The following is a 15,485-nucleotide window of genomic DNA, read 5'->3' on the forward strand; positions in this document are numbered from 1 at the left end:
TGAAGTCAGATTGACAGGTCGATAATTTCCCACTTCACTCTTACAACCACCTTTATGTATGGGAGATACACTGGCACTTTTCCAATCCAACGGAATCTTCCCAGAATCTAGTGATGCTCGCGTAATTAGTCTCAATGGTTCAATGCACTCACTTGCCACCTCCGCAAAACAGCATCTCCTTCATATCAGAGATAAAAAGACAACCGTGAGGTACATAAGAGCAATCATCTTTCCACCTTTACTCTATGCTGCTGAAATTTGGACGTCAGCGGCACCATCAATAAAGAAACCACTCTTTGCCACAGAATTCTGGCTCCTAAAATGGGCCAACAGGAAGCACAACCTTCCAGCTCTGATTCACACCACGCAGCTTGCCAACTCTCTCGGGATTCCACGGCTTCCCACCTTAGTCGAAGACCAACGCCTCCTAGCAACAGTCAAGATGATAACAGGCATAATCGCAACACCTTCATTCTGGGATACCTGTGGCTGGAGGATCCCCCCTGCTGCCCTTAGGGCCAATCCCGAGCTCTACTCGCATTCAGCGCGACTCCATCTCTCGGACAGGTTCCTTCCTCAGCAGATGTTCAAGCAAACCCAGGCACTTGACGCCGACCTGAACAAATTCGCTATTGACCGGACTTACAGGAAAAAAATTATGTCTAGTAGGACTAATCTGCATTGACATGTGTACCTTGCATCTGTTCCTGTCTGATTGAGCTGGTGCTCTTATCTCGATGTTAAGTCAGCTCAATCAGACCTAACTCTCGTAAGGAGTTCTCTCCTTTGTATAAAATATGTTTTCTTTTGTAAAATTACCTGTTTTTGTAAATTAATTGTTCTATTTTCCCGGAAGTTTCGGGAAGTTGTACAAATGTAAACCCCTGGCTTTTTGGCCGTGAAGGGCATTAAAGATTATCTCTCTCTCTCTCTCTCTCTCTCTCTCCCTTAAGATTATAGGGTATATTCCATCAACTCCAGGAGCCTTACTGGCCTGTAGGCTCGAAAGTTTTTTCATTAAATAATCTTGCGAAATTTCAGTATCATTAATTACATATTTTTCAACTTCGCTCCCACAATTTCCCATTGCCACAAAAGGTTTTTCTTCTGTAAATATCAATTTGTAAAATAATAAGAGGAATTTACCTCAATATAGTATGTAGAACACTTCCATATGATACCCTTCATAAATTAAAACGGAAAAAATGAAAAAAATCAACAACTTACTGGTACATTATAGTAAAATATAAATAATTAAATAATTAAAAACCAATTAAATTGAGTATTACAGCTCTGATTCATACTATGTAAATATTGATGAAAATAACTGTTGAGTTCGTCTGCAATGGCAGCTGGTGTATTTAATACTATCCCCTTTCCCTTACGTAAAGGTCCGATCTGGTTTGTCCTGCTCTTCTTAGCATTTATATATGTGAAGAATTCCTTATCCCCCCCCCCTCTTTGCTCTGTTTGCTAGCAATTTCTCATAAACTGCCTTTGCCTGTCGAACCTTTTATGTGGCTCTATTACAGATCATCTTGTAGCTGTTATAGGCTTCAGTACTTTTTATTGCTGTGTAACTTTTCCATGCCACCTTTTTCTGCTCAAGTAATGTGGTAACATCACTATTCATCCAACTTGGAACCCTCCTCGTGGAGTATTTTTTTAATGGTAAATACTCTTTCAAGGCATCTGTGATTAATGTTTTGAAAGCATACCACAGTTCAATTGTATTTGTTCTCTGTGTGATATCTACCCAGTTAATAGAGGCCATGTAACATCTTAAGGCATTGTAATTTCCTTTTCTGAAATTATAACCCATTCCTTTGCATTTTACTACTGCTACCTCTCTCTCTTCATCATCCACCATAGAACTCCGTGATCACTTCCTGCTACTGGTTCCTCTACTGTCAGCCCTGTTATGTCATCTGATTCATGAGTGATGATGAGGTCTAGGATATTCTTTTCTCTAATATTTTCCCTGACATGTTGATATAAATAACAGTCATCTAGTTGATTTAAAAATTTTGTTCCCCATGTCGAGTTTCCTTCCCATTTACTCCAATCAATTAGAGGCAAATTGAAATCACCCAAATTGAAAGAGGCTTTCATCATAATCTTCACAATCACCTGGTCTGAAAATTACTCCCTCCTACTCACATTATACCTTTGTTTCCAACTATCTCACACCATACAGATTCTATACTAGCACTTGAAATGTCCGAATCCGGGAAAGCTATCATCGCATTCGGGTTGCTTCTGATAATAAGCATTACCCCACCACCTTTTTCTTCCTAAATACATTACAAAACCTGTACTGAAACTCACATCCCCTATTTCCGGGTGGCACCACGTTTCCGTAAGCCCTATTATGTCTGCGTTACTTGTTTTAACCAGCAGTTCGAATTTTCTCATTTTATTGACAACACTTCTAACATTACTATATAAACAATAAGACTTACTGTTCTTTTATATTTAACAACCTTAACACAACCCTTGGAAGTTTTTTAGGCTCTCTTCCCTGGCATTAGCTACCTGCTCACTTGAAACGTTTCTGCCCCCAGAACATCAAGATAATATGTCCAGTTGGGGTAACAGATAAGTGTCACATCTTTCATGTGACATTGCATATGTCAGTTATTCTAAAAAAAAAAGTGTCACTCCATTTTCAACAATATAAACTAAGTAAATGTTAAATGTTCGGCTTCATGTGAATTACCTAATCACATTATCACATATCAATAGGATTGTGATTATTATTGAACATCAGTCATTATAAACAAAGCTGTAAACTTAGAAATTTCCACCAAAGTCCAATTAAATTCCGTGACCATAAAAAACACATATATCATATGCAATTTTTGGAATCTTGATAACATAAATTTGAAATATTATTATTCCTATGTCTTGCACTTGGCAATAGCATTAGTAAAGGCATATGATGCAAGAAAGCAAGCTTATACAGCATCAGCCAAAAAAAAAAAAAAAAAAAATCCATTTTACCCATTCATTCACTCCTTCCTTGAATTTATTTAAGCTATCAACTTCCACAACAACAGATCTGGAAGTTTGTTCAGCAATCAACCACCCACTTGATAAATGCAAACAGCACACATTTATTCTGCGAAAGTCTTTCCTCAATTTGAATTTATACCCATTCAGGTGCGTAATCTGAGCGAGAGACCTATCAACAATAAGCTTGCTCAAACCAAGGTCTTATACATCTCAATCAGATCACCTCACAGGTACTTAGTCTCCAGATACTGCAATTTGCTGAACTTAAGCCTTTCTTGGTAAGAGCAACCCTTTGTTCTCCTAAGCAATCTCACTGCCCTTCACTGTACTCATTCCAGAAGCTCTACATCATTCCTAAAATGAGTTCCTGAGACCTGCATGCAGTACTCAAAGTGTGGCCTGACCAGCGCCCTTATACAAGGAGATAATCATCTCCTTATCCCTGCTATAAAAATTACTGTATACTATTGACAAGATACCACAAACTAATCTTGTTTTCTGAACAATGCAGCCTCTCTGCACTGTTCAGAAAACTTCACATCTGACAGCACAATTACCCCAACGTCTTTTTCATTCTCCACTACCTTGAGTGTAGTACCACATAGTTGATACATTACTTTGGGGAGTTACTGCTATCTATATGCAGTACTGTATATTTGTCAAATGTTAAACTTTAGTTTACACCTCTCGGCCCATCTGCTAAACTTTTCTAGATCCTGTTCCAGTAGCAACTTCCATTAATAACCCTGCCAACCTTCATATCGTCTGCAAACTTGGACATTAAGCCTGATATACCTCCATCAATATCATTGATAAATATAGAAAACAAGAATGGGCCCAACACCAAATGCTTGGGGACTCCACTAATAACATTAATCCACAAAGAGCAGTGTCTATTGATTACCATTCTCTGTCTTCTTCTTCCATTCAACCATCCCTTTATCCATAACAACAACTTGCTCTCAAAGCCATACTGCTCCAGTTTGTAGAGTTTTTTCCATGTGCAACAGTATCAAATACTTTCCTGAAATCCAAGTACAGGTAACAAGGTAGTTTGGTTCCTACAAAATCTTGTGTAATGCGAATCCATGTTATATGGGACTAAGAACCAGTACAAAAAGGCGGGTTACGTTCCAAAAGCTAACAAAAATGCACCTTTTTTTTTTATACTAATAGAAACTTAATTTTTATAGTAGTAATAACTTAATATTTTAACTTTATTTTTATAATAGTAGTAACTAAAATAGTAATAACTGAACAAAAATCTTACTTTACAAACTGTGATACTTATATGTCAGATAATGTACGTTCATTTAATTTTCTTCCTCTTCATCACTGCTAAGCACAATCTCTTCTGCAGCATCTAGATTTTGTGTACCTTCTGTTCTCTTAAAAGTCTCAATTTTTTATGGTCTCAAACAAGTACAAGTTCAAAAACACAGACAGAACCTAACCCAGGGATCTCCCAACAAAATACAGTGGACCCCTGCTTAGATATAAAGCACAAATTTAATTTTATTACCTTACCAATTAACAAAGTTAAATGATACATGAAAATTGGAAGAATATTTTCCAGTTAGCAAAATAAAAATAAATTTATGCATACATACATAGCTTAATTAATACGTACTGTAATATGTACATACTAACTAATTGATATTTCTGTTCACTGACTTTTTTTTGTTGTAAAATTTAAAACAGTAAAAATGATAAGCAATTAACAACAAAGAACACAGCACGTACAAGTTGCAACAAACAAACACGATATGCACAAGTCAGATACAGAGTAATGAGTTTCTGAAAATTTATTTATGTTTTTTATATGATTGAATATTTCATGGAAGGGGAAACACATTTCACCATAATAACATGAAACCCACAGAAATCCAGTAACCGGTACTATATCAAATGGAAGAAGATTGAGTTTACTACACATTTATAACTGATTACACTAACAGAAAAGACCAATAAACCAGAAACTGCAAATTGTTTTTATTGTTTTATGGTAGTGACTTCCAGAAATGTGCTTTAGAAAAACATCATGAAGGCGATAATAACTAGCGAGTCAACAGCAGGGATTCACAAAAAGGAATGGAAACGTTGAAAATAACATCTAACATAATAGCAGGATTTTCCCAGCACAAAAGCTCAAAAATAAAATGTTATGCGAGATTTCTCGCAATTCTCAATCTGTGTTACAGCGAAACCACGTTATATAATACCATGTTGTGCAAGGATTGCCGCAATTTATCAATCGTGTTAAAGCGAAACCGTGTTGTAGAAGTACTGTGTTATATGGGGATTGCTTATATATGATATCAAAATTATTTTTTGCATCCAGTTCCTTTGTGACCACATCATAGTATCTAATCAAATTGGTCAGATAAGACTTCCCCTTAATAAACCCATGCTGTGTCTGAACTACAGTCTTGTCTAGATAATCTTGCAATGCTTCTTTAACCAGTGACTCCATAATTTTCCCCGGAACAAAAATTAAACCAAGAAGTTTGTAATTACTTGCGTCACCCTTTTGAATCCCTTTTGTGAATAGGAGATGCATTTACACATCTACAGTCTGTGCACCCTTCCCTGAATACAGGGATGCTCTTATAATTGTGGCTAAGGGTTTGCTTACTTCCTTTGCTGCCTTCTTCAATATAACTGTATAGATCCCTTCCACCCTAAGTGCCTTTCTTATGTTTAACTTAAACAATTTCTCTTCAATTTTGCTCTCAGTTATTACAAAACGATTTAGCTCCTTGTTAAAGTTTTATAAACTTCTGGCCTCCACTTCCATACAGAATTCCTCGTGTGAATGTAGATGCAAAATAATCATTCAATTTGCCTGCTACCTGAGCAGGAACATCAAGAGACAAACCATCGATATCAGATGGACCAATCCGATTCATCCCCTTCATTCTGGAATTTCCATAAGTAAAGAAGTCTTTGCTGTTTCTCTTTGCATCCTTCACCAAAGATTTCTCATAATCTACCTTCACTTCCCTAACTTTCTTTGTGACTTTGTGACTTCTGCAACATACAGATAAGCAGATACATTGCATAACAACAGCTACTTCCTCCAGCAATATAATAGCCTAAAAGTCTTTCTTGCTTGCCATTTCTTCAATGGTGACAAAAAATTAATGGTTTAACTTCAAAGTAGCATGGAACTGTAAATGTGTGTGCTTTTAACAAATGTTCCTTTACTGTTAATATTTTTTTATTTTCCATTCTCATTAACACTTTTGCTGCACCTATATTTGAGAGGCCTGTTCAGTGTGCCATAATTTTTAGAATGTTGAGAAATAACAGTATTCCAAAATCCTCAACATTCTGAAAATTCATATACATTTCATAACTAAAAGAATTCATAGAATTCATAACTTAAAGAAAATACTTACTTTTGAGTTGAGGGCTGTAAATCAGAACAAAATTCAAAATTTTCTATGTACATAAACTAACCATAACACAAGCAAAAAACAAATAAAAATGTGTACCAAGCTACAAACAAAAATGAACAATCGACGCTAACAGTCCAGAGTTTAATCAGTGTGCCGAGAGAATCAAGCAGTTGATTTCGCATGCTTTTACTTTTACACCGCTCGTATACTGATAACCTGTATGCATTATGGCAAAGCACTTAGGTTACTTTATAATGCTTATACACATCAACACAGAAAACATGTTATCTTTAATGTGCATTCAGATTTCCTTGTCATTTTTAACTAGTTTGTAATTAGCTCACTTAATGAGATGTTCTAATCCAGTTATAATTTTATTCTTTCATTTTCCTTATGTTAGTGGTGAAAGTTGAAATGAGATCATTCCAACCAGGTGGAAAGTGATGCAGCCAATGTAATATCACAGAGAGTTATCTGAATGGCATACTTTGCAATGACATAATGCTTTCTGGAAGTATGAAACCATGAACACATATCTTTGAGTCTCTAATCTATTATAGTAAGTGAGTAATTACTAGACCACCTAAGGCAAAAACAAGCAGATGTTTTCTTGATTTTAGAAAAGATCTAAGTACTGTATTCATCATATAAGCCATTTTAGGAAACGGGAGGAGAAAATGGTTAAAATGCAACAGTTAAAGGTCCAGAATTTCATTAAAGCTATTTAAATTTACTATTACAACACAACTAAACATATTCAGATTTACCTGAAGTGATAAGTTTTCTTTATCAGTTGCAAAACGATGTATCTTTTCTTGCATTTCTTCATAATGAGCACTTTGAGAACTTGGCTATTCTCAGAACAAAATATTATTTCTTACTATTATACTTATACAAACACTTTCAAAAATAATGTATAATATAAAATCAAAATATATAAATTCTGTGCAAAACATATCTCAGAAAATTTTTAAATAATTTAGGAGCATATTTAAACACTAATTTTTACAATATGAAAAATAATACTTGTGTTAGCAGCCTGAATCTCCAAAAACATAGAAAAAATATAAATACATTTTTTACATATTTTACATTGAAAATGTAAAAATCTAATATTATCTTTTCTGTGTTAGAGTGAACACATAACTCATTCTTTCAAATCATACCATTATTTTTTTGGTAAAAGATTCAGAATGCATAATGTGCTATCCGAATTCTGCATGCCATAGGAAATTTCACTTTTCAGTGAATGATGTTTAAAAAATTAACTTAAGATAAAAGATTTTAGGACACATTTGATTTGATTGTAGAATTAAAGAAAGACATCCTCCTCAAAGAAGGGGTAAATATTTGTGATACAATTCTCCATCACAATCAAAATAAAATCTCCAACTGATCAAACAGATGATGCAAACGCAGTCCTTGAGGTCTCACAGACATTCTCTCAGATATGCCAGACAAGCTGTACTTGCTACCTGGGAGTCTAAAACGCTGATGGAACTGATATTCGGGCGACACTCAAGTCAAGTGGACCCAATTTCGGCAAAGTCCGGACAGTCTGTGACAGCCAAATCCTTCACGATGTTGGCACTGTTAGTAATTCCGGGTATAACCTCCATGCACAAGTACATGGTGGGTGACCACCCAGGTGTGAACCAACGTAAGCAGGGGTTGAGGTTTGGCACCCACACCATATGGAGGAATGCCGCCCCTCTGTGTTACAAGGCAGTACTACGTGGTAGATGACTCTCATCAACCGGTGAAATACCACCACTTTGCTTATTGGAGGCTTGAGGTGGTGGAACCCATGTTTAGTCTCCAGAGCTAAGTTCCGGTCAACCCTACCCCATCTCTTCCATCATGCAGTATGATTGATGACTTTTGAGGTTATGATGAACATCGTGGTGAGATCCAATATTCCTTACATTTCGAGGGTACAGCTCTAAAACGGTGTTCGCAGGCCAGCCGCTAGTTAGAACGCCGGACCGAACCTATTGGTAACTCTCTAGGAGGCTTCCGGTCAGCTAGTGTATAATCTTGCTACCTCTACTCTGCTAGATGGTGACTGGAGGGAGTCCGAGTAGTGTGTATGCAGGGGGCATTGTCGAGGCCACATTATTTCAAGGATCTGAGTATATTCTTACCACGTGTACACCATATCCAAAAATTTCATTACTTCATACAGCATGTCCCACCCACTTTTTCTTACTATTGAATACACCATGAATTGTCAAACTAATAGAGCAAGCTTATCTGCGAAAAGATCTAAACCTCCCAAGCACTTCCTAATTCATTTCACAAATATACGTGGTCTCAATTCTAATCTCAATGATGTCCATTTCCACTTGCAGTCTGCCAAACCCCATGTACTTTTTCTGACAGAATCTCAGTTATCAGTTGAATCAACTACTGCGCATCTCAGTTGCCCAAATTATTCGCTGTATGATTCCTTTCGCCTCAAAGGTGGTACTTATGCATATGTCCATTCTGATATTCCCTGTCAAAGACTATTAAATTAGGAATCTCTTCTTTTCAATCTTCTCTGGCTTAAAATCTCTCTACCTCATTGTGTCAAATTCATCTGTCATCTCTACCATTCTCCCAACTCCACTAATCGCTTGGAGCTCTTTGACTTCCTCTCTTTGCAACTTGACTTTCTCCAGTTCAACTTTCCTAACAGTGAGGTAATTTTCCTTGGTGATTTTAATGTTCACAACTCCTGCTAGCTTCCATTTTCTGGTCACACCAACCCAGCTGGTCGAGATGCTGAGGCTTTTGCAATTACTAATGACGTAGCACAGATTGTTCATTTACCTACAAGAATACCGGACAATCCTAATCATACAGCCAATACGCTTGATCTTTATCTCACAAACAACCCTTCTAAGTACACGGTCGAAGTGAGAGGTCCTTTAGGCACCTCAGATCACAACTTGGTGATTGTTTCTTCTTCAATGGAGCCTTTATCTCATGGCTCTTCCCAACCTCGTGTTGTTTGGCATTACAAGAATGCAAAATGGGATGACCATGCAAGATTTCTTTTCCTTGGTCGAATTATTGTTTCAAAACTTCTGATGTCAACGTTTGCTCAGAATCGTGTCAGCGAAATTATTCTTGCAGGAATGGAATCCTTTATCCCACACTCCACTTTAAAATCTTGTCCTTTATCTAAACCGTGGTTTTCCAATAAATCTGCTAAGGCTGTTCAAGAGAAGAACACTGCATTTCGTAACAGGCTAGTTTCTAATTCTTCAGTTTAATTTTCTGCCTACACCAAAGCTTGCAACAATTATAAAGCAGTTATTAATCAGTCCAAACTAGAGTTTGAACAGGCTAAGTGTAGAAAACTTGCTTCTTGCCTAGGATGGTAGCGAAGCATTCTGGTCTCTTACCAAAGCTATTGGTCACAACTTTTGCCCATCTCTGCTCCCACCTCTGTTCAAACCAGATGGTTCTGTTGTCACTTCAGCCAAGGATAAAGCTGACCTGCTAGCATCCCATTTTTCTTCCAACTCATGTATTAATGATCTTGGTAAAACACCTCCCACTATTCCAAACATACTCCATTCAATGCCTCCTGTGGTCTTCCGTCAAAAGGATGTCAGAAGGATTTTGACGAATCTTGATGCTAAGAAAGTTCCAGGTCCCGATGGTATTTCTCCACTTGTTCTCAAAATCTGTGCTCCTGAACTTACTCCTGTTCTTTGCCGCCTTTTTTCACTTTCTTATTCCAAAGGTGTTTTTCCTTCTGCTTGGAAATTTGCTCATATCCAGCCAGTTGCTTAAATGGGTGACAAATCCGTCCCATTCAATTATTGTCCCATTGCAATTACTTCTACTCTTTCTAAAGTAATGGAGAAATCAATTAACTGCCAATTCTTAAACTACCTAGAAACCTTCCTTCTGATCAATGATCGCCAATATGGATTCCATAAGTGTCGATCCACTGGTGATATTTTGGCTTATGTTACCCATTTATGGATTAATTCAATGGTAAAGTTTGGTGAAACACATGTAGTTGCTCTAGATAACTCAAAGGCTTTCTATCGTGTTTGGTAAACAAGCTTCCATCTTATGGTTTGCCAACTGTTTTTTGTAATTGGTTATCCAGTTTTCTCTCTGTTCACTCACTGAGGGTGATGGTAGATGGCTCTCTTCTAACTCTGTCTTCTAACTTCTCCACTAATGCTGGTGTCTCCCAAGGTTCAGTTCTTTCCCCCCCCCTCTTTTCCTCTTCTATATTAATGATCTTCTTCCATTGACTGGAAATCTTATCCATAGTTTTGCCGATGATAGTACATTGCGTTCCACTTTCCATTTTAAGAAACCTTGCCCTGTCCAATCAGCTCCAACTTCTCGAAAATCTGCTACCAATTCCTTAAATGCCGATCTTCAGGTAATTCTCCAGTGGGGCAAAGACAACTTAGTTCATTTCAATCCTTCTAAAACTCAATCTTGTCTTATATCTCGCAAAAAGGATTCTTCTGCTCCTATGCTTATCTTTAGTGACACTCCGATTTCTAGGCAAAATGATATATCTCTTTTGGGGATTACCCTGACTTCTAATCTCTCTTGGCACAAGCACATTACAAATATTGCTTCCTCTGCATCTAAAAAACTTGGTTTTCTCTTTCGCTCTTGGCGTTACTTTTTCTTCCAAACAGCTGCTCACTCTGTACAAATCGCAAATCCATCCTACCATGGAATATTGTTCCCACATCTGGGGTGGTGCCCACAAAACCTCTCTCAGGCTTCTTGATTCCATTCAGGTGGGCAGTTATGTTAATTAATGATTCATCTGTAAAAGTCTCTCCACTCGCTGTCTCATAGACGCACTGTTTCTGCTGCATGCCTCTTCTACAAATATTTCCATGGGCACTGTTCTTCTGAATTGGCTTCTATAATTCCCGCTCTCTCTTTCAAAACAGTCCAAACACATGCCGCCACCAGCCAACATCCATTTACTGTCCAACTTCAAACTCACAGAACCAACTTTTCATCTTCCTAATTTATACATTCGACTGTCATTTTCTGGAACAACCTTCCTTCATACATATTTCCTGAAAATTACAGTCTACAGAAGTTCAAGTCCAATGTCAACAAATATCTTCTTTCGTCTTCCCAACCTCCAACCCAAGCACGGTACTAAGTACTATAGGTTCTAATACCTCTCGTGTTTTGGGGTCTACATAAAAAAACTTAAAAAAAACTGATGCAAAGAAAAACAGTAAAGACTTCTTTACTTATGTAAACTCTAGAACAGGGTTTCTCAACCGGGATTCCGTGGATCCTTAGGGTTCTGTGAAATGTAGCTAGGGGTTCCGTAAGAGATCGTGATTGAAAAAAAATAAATAAATAAACATTGTTTTTTGAACTTCGCGTGTATCGCGATGCTAGTGTTTGCAATGACAGCCAGTGACCATGCAGCCCAGTTAGCAAATTTCGTTAGCGGCCTTTCAGCCCTGTATGGCAGTAGGGCCATGTTCATTTGGTTGAGTCCATTCTCAGTTTTTGACGCGAGACAGGGAGGCTGTTGATAATTGGTGAACACTGTATTGCACAGGAGGGAGAGACAGTAGACTGAAAACATCAGCCTCTCCCTCCAGAGTAACTGCTGCTCAAGCAGTTTTTATATGTAAAGTCAATTGATTTAGAAGGTGCAATATGGCGTATGTAGCCCTTGCGCCAGAAAACATCAAAACAACAACAACCCTCCCCAATTCCTTCCCAAAACTGCTGTTGCTGTAAACATTGAAAAACATGGATTGTGTAGGTTAGAAGTGAATTGTATTGTGAAGTTTTCGTATTTTTTGCGATTTTCTCATTTAGTTATTTACAGGGGCATTTGTTTTATGTTCTATTGGTGGTTGTGTTTTTGAAACGTCTGATGGTCCAATGTGGCGATTTTTGATGACGAGGTGTGAGATGGATGAGGATGATTCTGGCCTTGGCCTATAGACAATTCTGATAAAGTTAGTGATGAAGAATTACAATCTTCTGAATCATTTCACTGCACTAGTGCAACAAGAAACATAAAAGAAGTCCATATTTACAATGAAAGGGACTTATGAAGGTTTTTCATTGGTGTTAATCAAAGCTGTCCAGTTCCAGTGTGCATGCATCGTCTGTGGCAAACAACTTACAAATGCAACAGTGGCTTAAACAAAATTGAAAAAGACTCTTAACTACAAATCACAGCCATTTGACAAGTAAAGGTACTGATTATTTTAAATGGCTATTGGAATCTCAAAACAAAGTAAAGCTTTTGTTTAAAAAACATTCTGTACCAGGTACATAGTGTGTCCTGTCGCTAGCACATTTAAGTTGTTTTACATTTTACAGAGTCATTGGCAGGCGTAAAAAATCTTTTAATTTTCAGATATTAATAAAATTCATGAATAATAACATAACAATGTTTTTATTTTATTAATAATAATTACATATCGGTTACTGAAAGTATTGGTCTGTAATGACTAAAGTAGGATATATAATTTTTACATTGAAGAGATTTTAGTTCGCGACTAAATACACCATTTATAGTTGTTCAATTACATGTAGTATTTATCGAAAGATCTGATGACATGTCCAAGTTGAAGAGTGTTTTCATAAATGTGCAGAACTCTTTTCCAGCCTCAGAGGTTAATTGTTAAGAAAAAAATTACATTCAATCTGAAAAAAATTACATTCTGAATCTTGAAATCATATGCATTTTTGAATTAACGCATTTTACACTGTCCGAAAGTTTTTTGTATCAAATAAAACCTTAATATTTTTGTTTCTAAATTGCTTAGCTTTCCAATGATTTGCTATACATCCACATATTCCAGTTTATTATGTGAGAAAATTTCCTTAATCACATGTTCATATTCTCCACCATGCTGGAAAAACTACTGCAATTTTCAGAGGTTTGAAAGTGTTTCCTCTAGTATAGAGCTAAGATGAAGCTCCGTGCAAAATTTCATTAAACTTGGTCCAGTAGAAGATAAATTATTGTTGCCATCATACAAGTATGATTGCAACAATACCAGTTACAATAATTCACTTCTGGCGGAAGCCAAAGATATAAACTATAAAACTACACAAATCCTTTACTTTTTTTAATCCATATTGTAGTTGTAGGATATACCACAAAGATATTCTATAACATTTTGCCGATTATAGTTATTAACCTTATTTAAAATTATGTGGTTAGCTTCTTCAAAGTGTGTTCATTTCTGTGGATGTACATGGCTGGCAGTATTTCTTTCATAATCTATATCATATTTAACCCCAGGGGCTCACATCTGGTGAGTATGGGCTTGGCACACCCAGGGTCCTGAGCTGGATATCATCATTCTTCTGTTTCTTGGTGATTCCCTTCTGACTCTCTCTCTCTCTCTCTCTCTCTCTCTCTCTCTCTCTCTCTCTCTCTCTCTCTCTCTCTCTCTCTCTCTCTCTCAGGTTAACTCAGAAATTCCTTTTTGGCTAGTGCAGCAAAAGCCTCAGTCTTCCTTACACCATATGGCTAATTATAATAATAATAAGTTTTCTGAATTTTCCTGAACTTATCAATAAAAATCCGCAAATGCACCTTCATCTTTTCTAGTTAATATGACGCAAATTTGAGAAAAAAAGAGAAGGAGAGAGCAAAAATGTGCCATCCATAAATAATTCATTCATATGTTCACTCCACATTGAGTGATATTTCCTACCAAATACCAAGATGTGCTGCAGGTCGGACTGGTCTCTACCTGAATTAGAAGAAAATGCTCAAAATTTGTCGGACTGTACTCATCAAATATAATTATTGTCTCACAAGATTCAAGACTGGCTGGTGCACTTAAAGTTTTGATTCTCCTCATTTGTATGTTTCTGCACATAACATTACTATTTGGAAGAATCTTGCACTGCAGCAGGAACACCTTCAATGACTTTTGCCCTTATATGTGCTGGGTTTTCCATGGTTGTGTCCACAAGATGTTTCACACACAGCTGTATTTACTTTTTCAAGAAAAACATTTGTTACATTTCCTAAGTTACTACATGTACTTTCATTTCATAGAGAATGAAAAGAACCATCCTCTGCAATTATAATCATAAGAAAATAGTGGACATAGTGTCTCTCAGCGGTACAAGTGATCCCCCAAAAAACCCGCGTTAAAGTGCCAATGTGAAAAAACAAAATCTGCCAAGAACAGATGAGTGTGTGAGTAGGGCATTATTCACGAAATAAATTTAACAGAAATGTTTTATTATAATTTTTGTTGCAGAGTTTACCGTCGCCAAGTTCACCATCAGCAAGTTGCCGTCACCGGGTTGTCAAGTACTGGAGTAGATGTAGCAAGTTTGTTATCACGTACCAGAGTACTGGGAACGAGAGTAGCCTTGTGCAGGCAACGTTTTTACGGCTCCAGAAAACAGAGAAGTTTTTTCTGTTTTATTAACTTAAATTGGCATACTAACATATTTTCTAGAGTAGTTTTATATTCTTAGTTACGATACTTAGTTTAAATTTTAACTTAGATAGAGATTTTGTAGGTTATTAATTAGTATCGGTAAGGGTATCCAATCCAAGTGTTTTGCAAGTTTTGCAGCTCCGGCAAACAGAAAGTGTTTTTAGCTATATTTAGCCGCTTTATTTACAAATTGTTATATTAAATTATTTTCTATAAGTAGCTTATAGACCTAGTCAAGATCCTTGGTTTATTCTGAATTTAAGAAAGTGAGATTTTGGAAGTTAATTAATACTTATGGGTCCGTAGATTTACCATTCGTAACTTCCCGCCATTGTTAAACAATACAACGTTATATCCCGTACTAGATAGCGTTAGCTTGGTATAGTATATAGTATTATCGATAAATCAGTAAAATTTATTAATCTTGTTAAGCTTCTTTGTCAATTAAATTGTACTTTTTAACTAAATACATATAACGATTATACAAAAGTAACATAATTAATTAATATTTAACTTGATAAGGAATTTATATAATGGAACTTGGAGATAATATTCGATACTGAAAAAATATATGTAGTGTTATAACTGCGATGGGATACAAGTTTAGGGTTATAATTCTGTACTGAAATTAAAA

At 36.5% G+C, this 15,485-nt stretch overlaps 1 protein-coding gene across 3 annotated transcripts in view; it reads right to left on the reverse strand.

Annotated features, from left to right (window-relative positions):
* Window positions 1-15,485, reverse strand: part of LOC150077402 (liprin-beta-1-like) — a 400,264-nt gene that overhangs the window by 343,497 nt on the left and 41,282 nt on the right. For all 3 annotated transcript variants that reach the window (XM_090386092.1, XM_090386090.1, XM_090386091.1), the window contains exon 2: window positions 7,184-7,267. In XM_090386092.1, the coding sequence (XP_090242218.1) occupies window positions 7,184-7,267 (84 nt within the window). The remainder of the gene's footprint in view (window positions 1-7,183; window positions 7,268-15,485) is intronic.

The sequence above is a fragment of the Mastigoproctus giganteus genome, chromosome 12 (genome assembly GCF_048544385.1).
Source record: "Mastigoproctus giganteus isolate SK-2022 chromosome 12, ASM4854438v1, whole genome shotgun sequence".
Lineage (NCBI taxonomy): Eukaryota > Metazoa > Arthropoda > Arachnida > Uropygi > Thelyphonidae > Mastigoproctus > Mastigoproctus giganteus.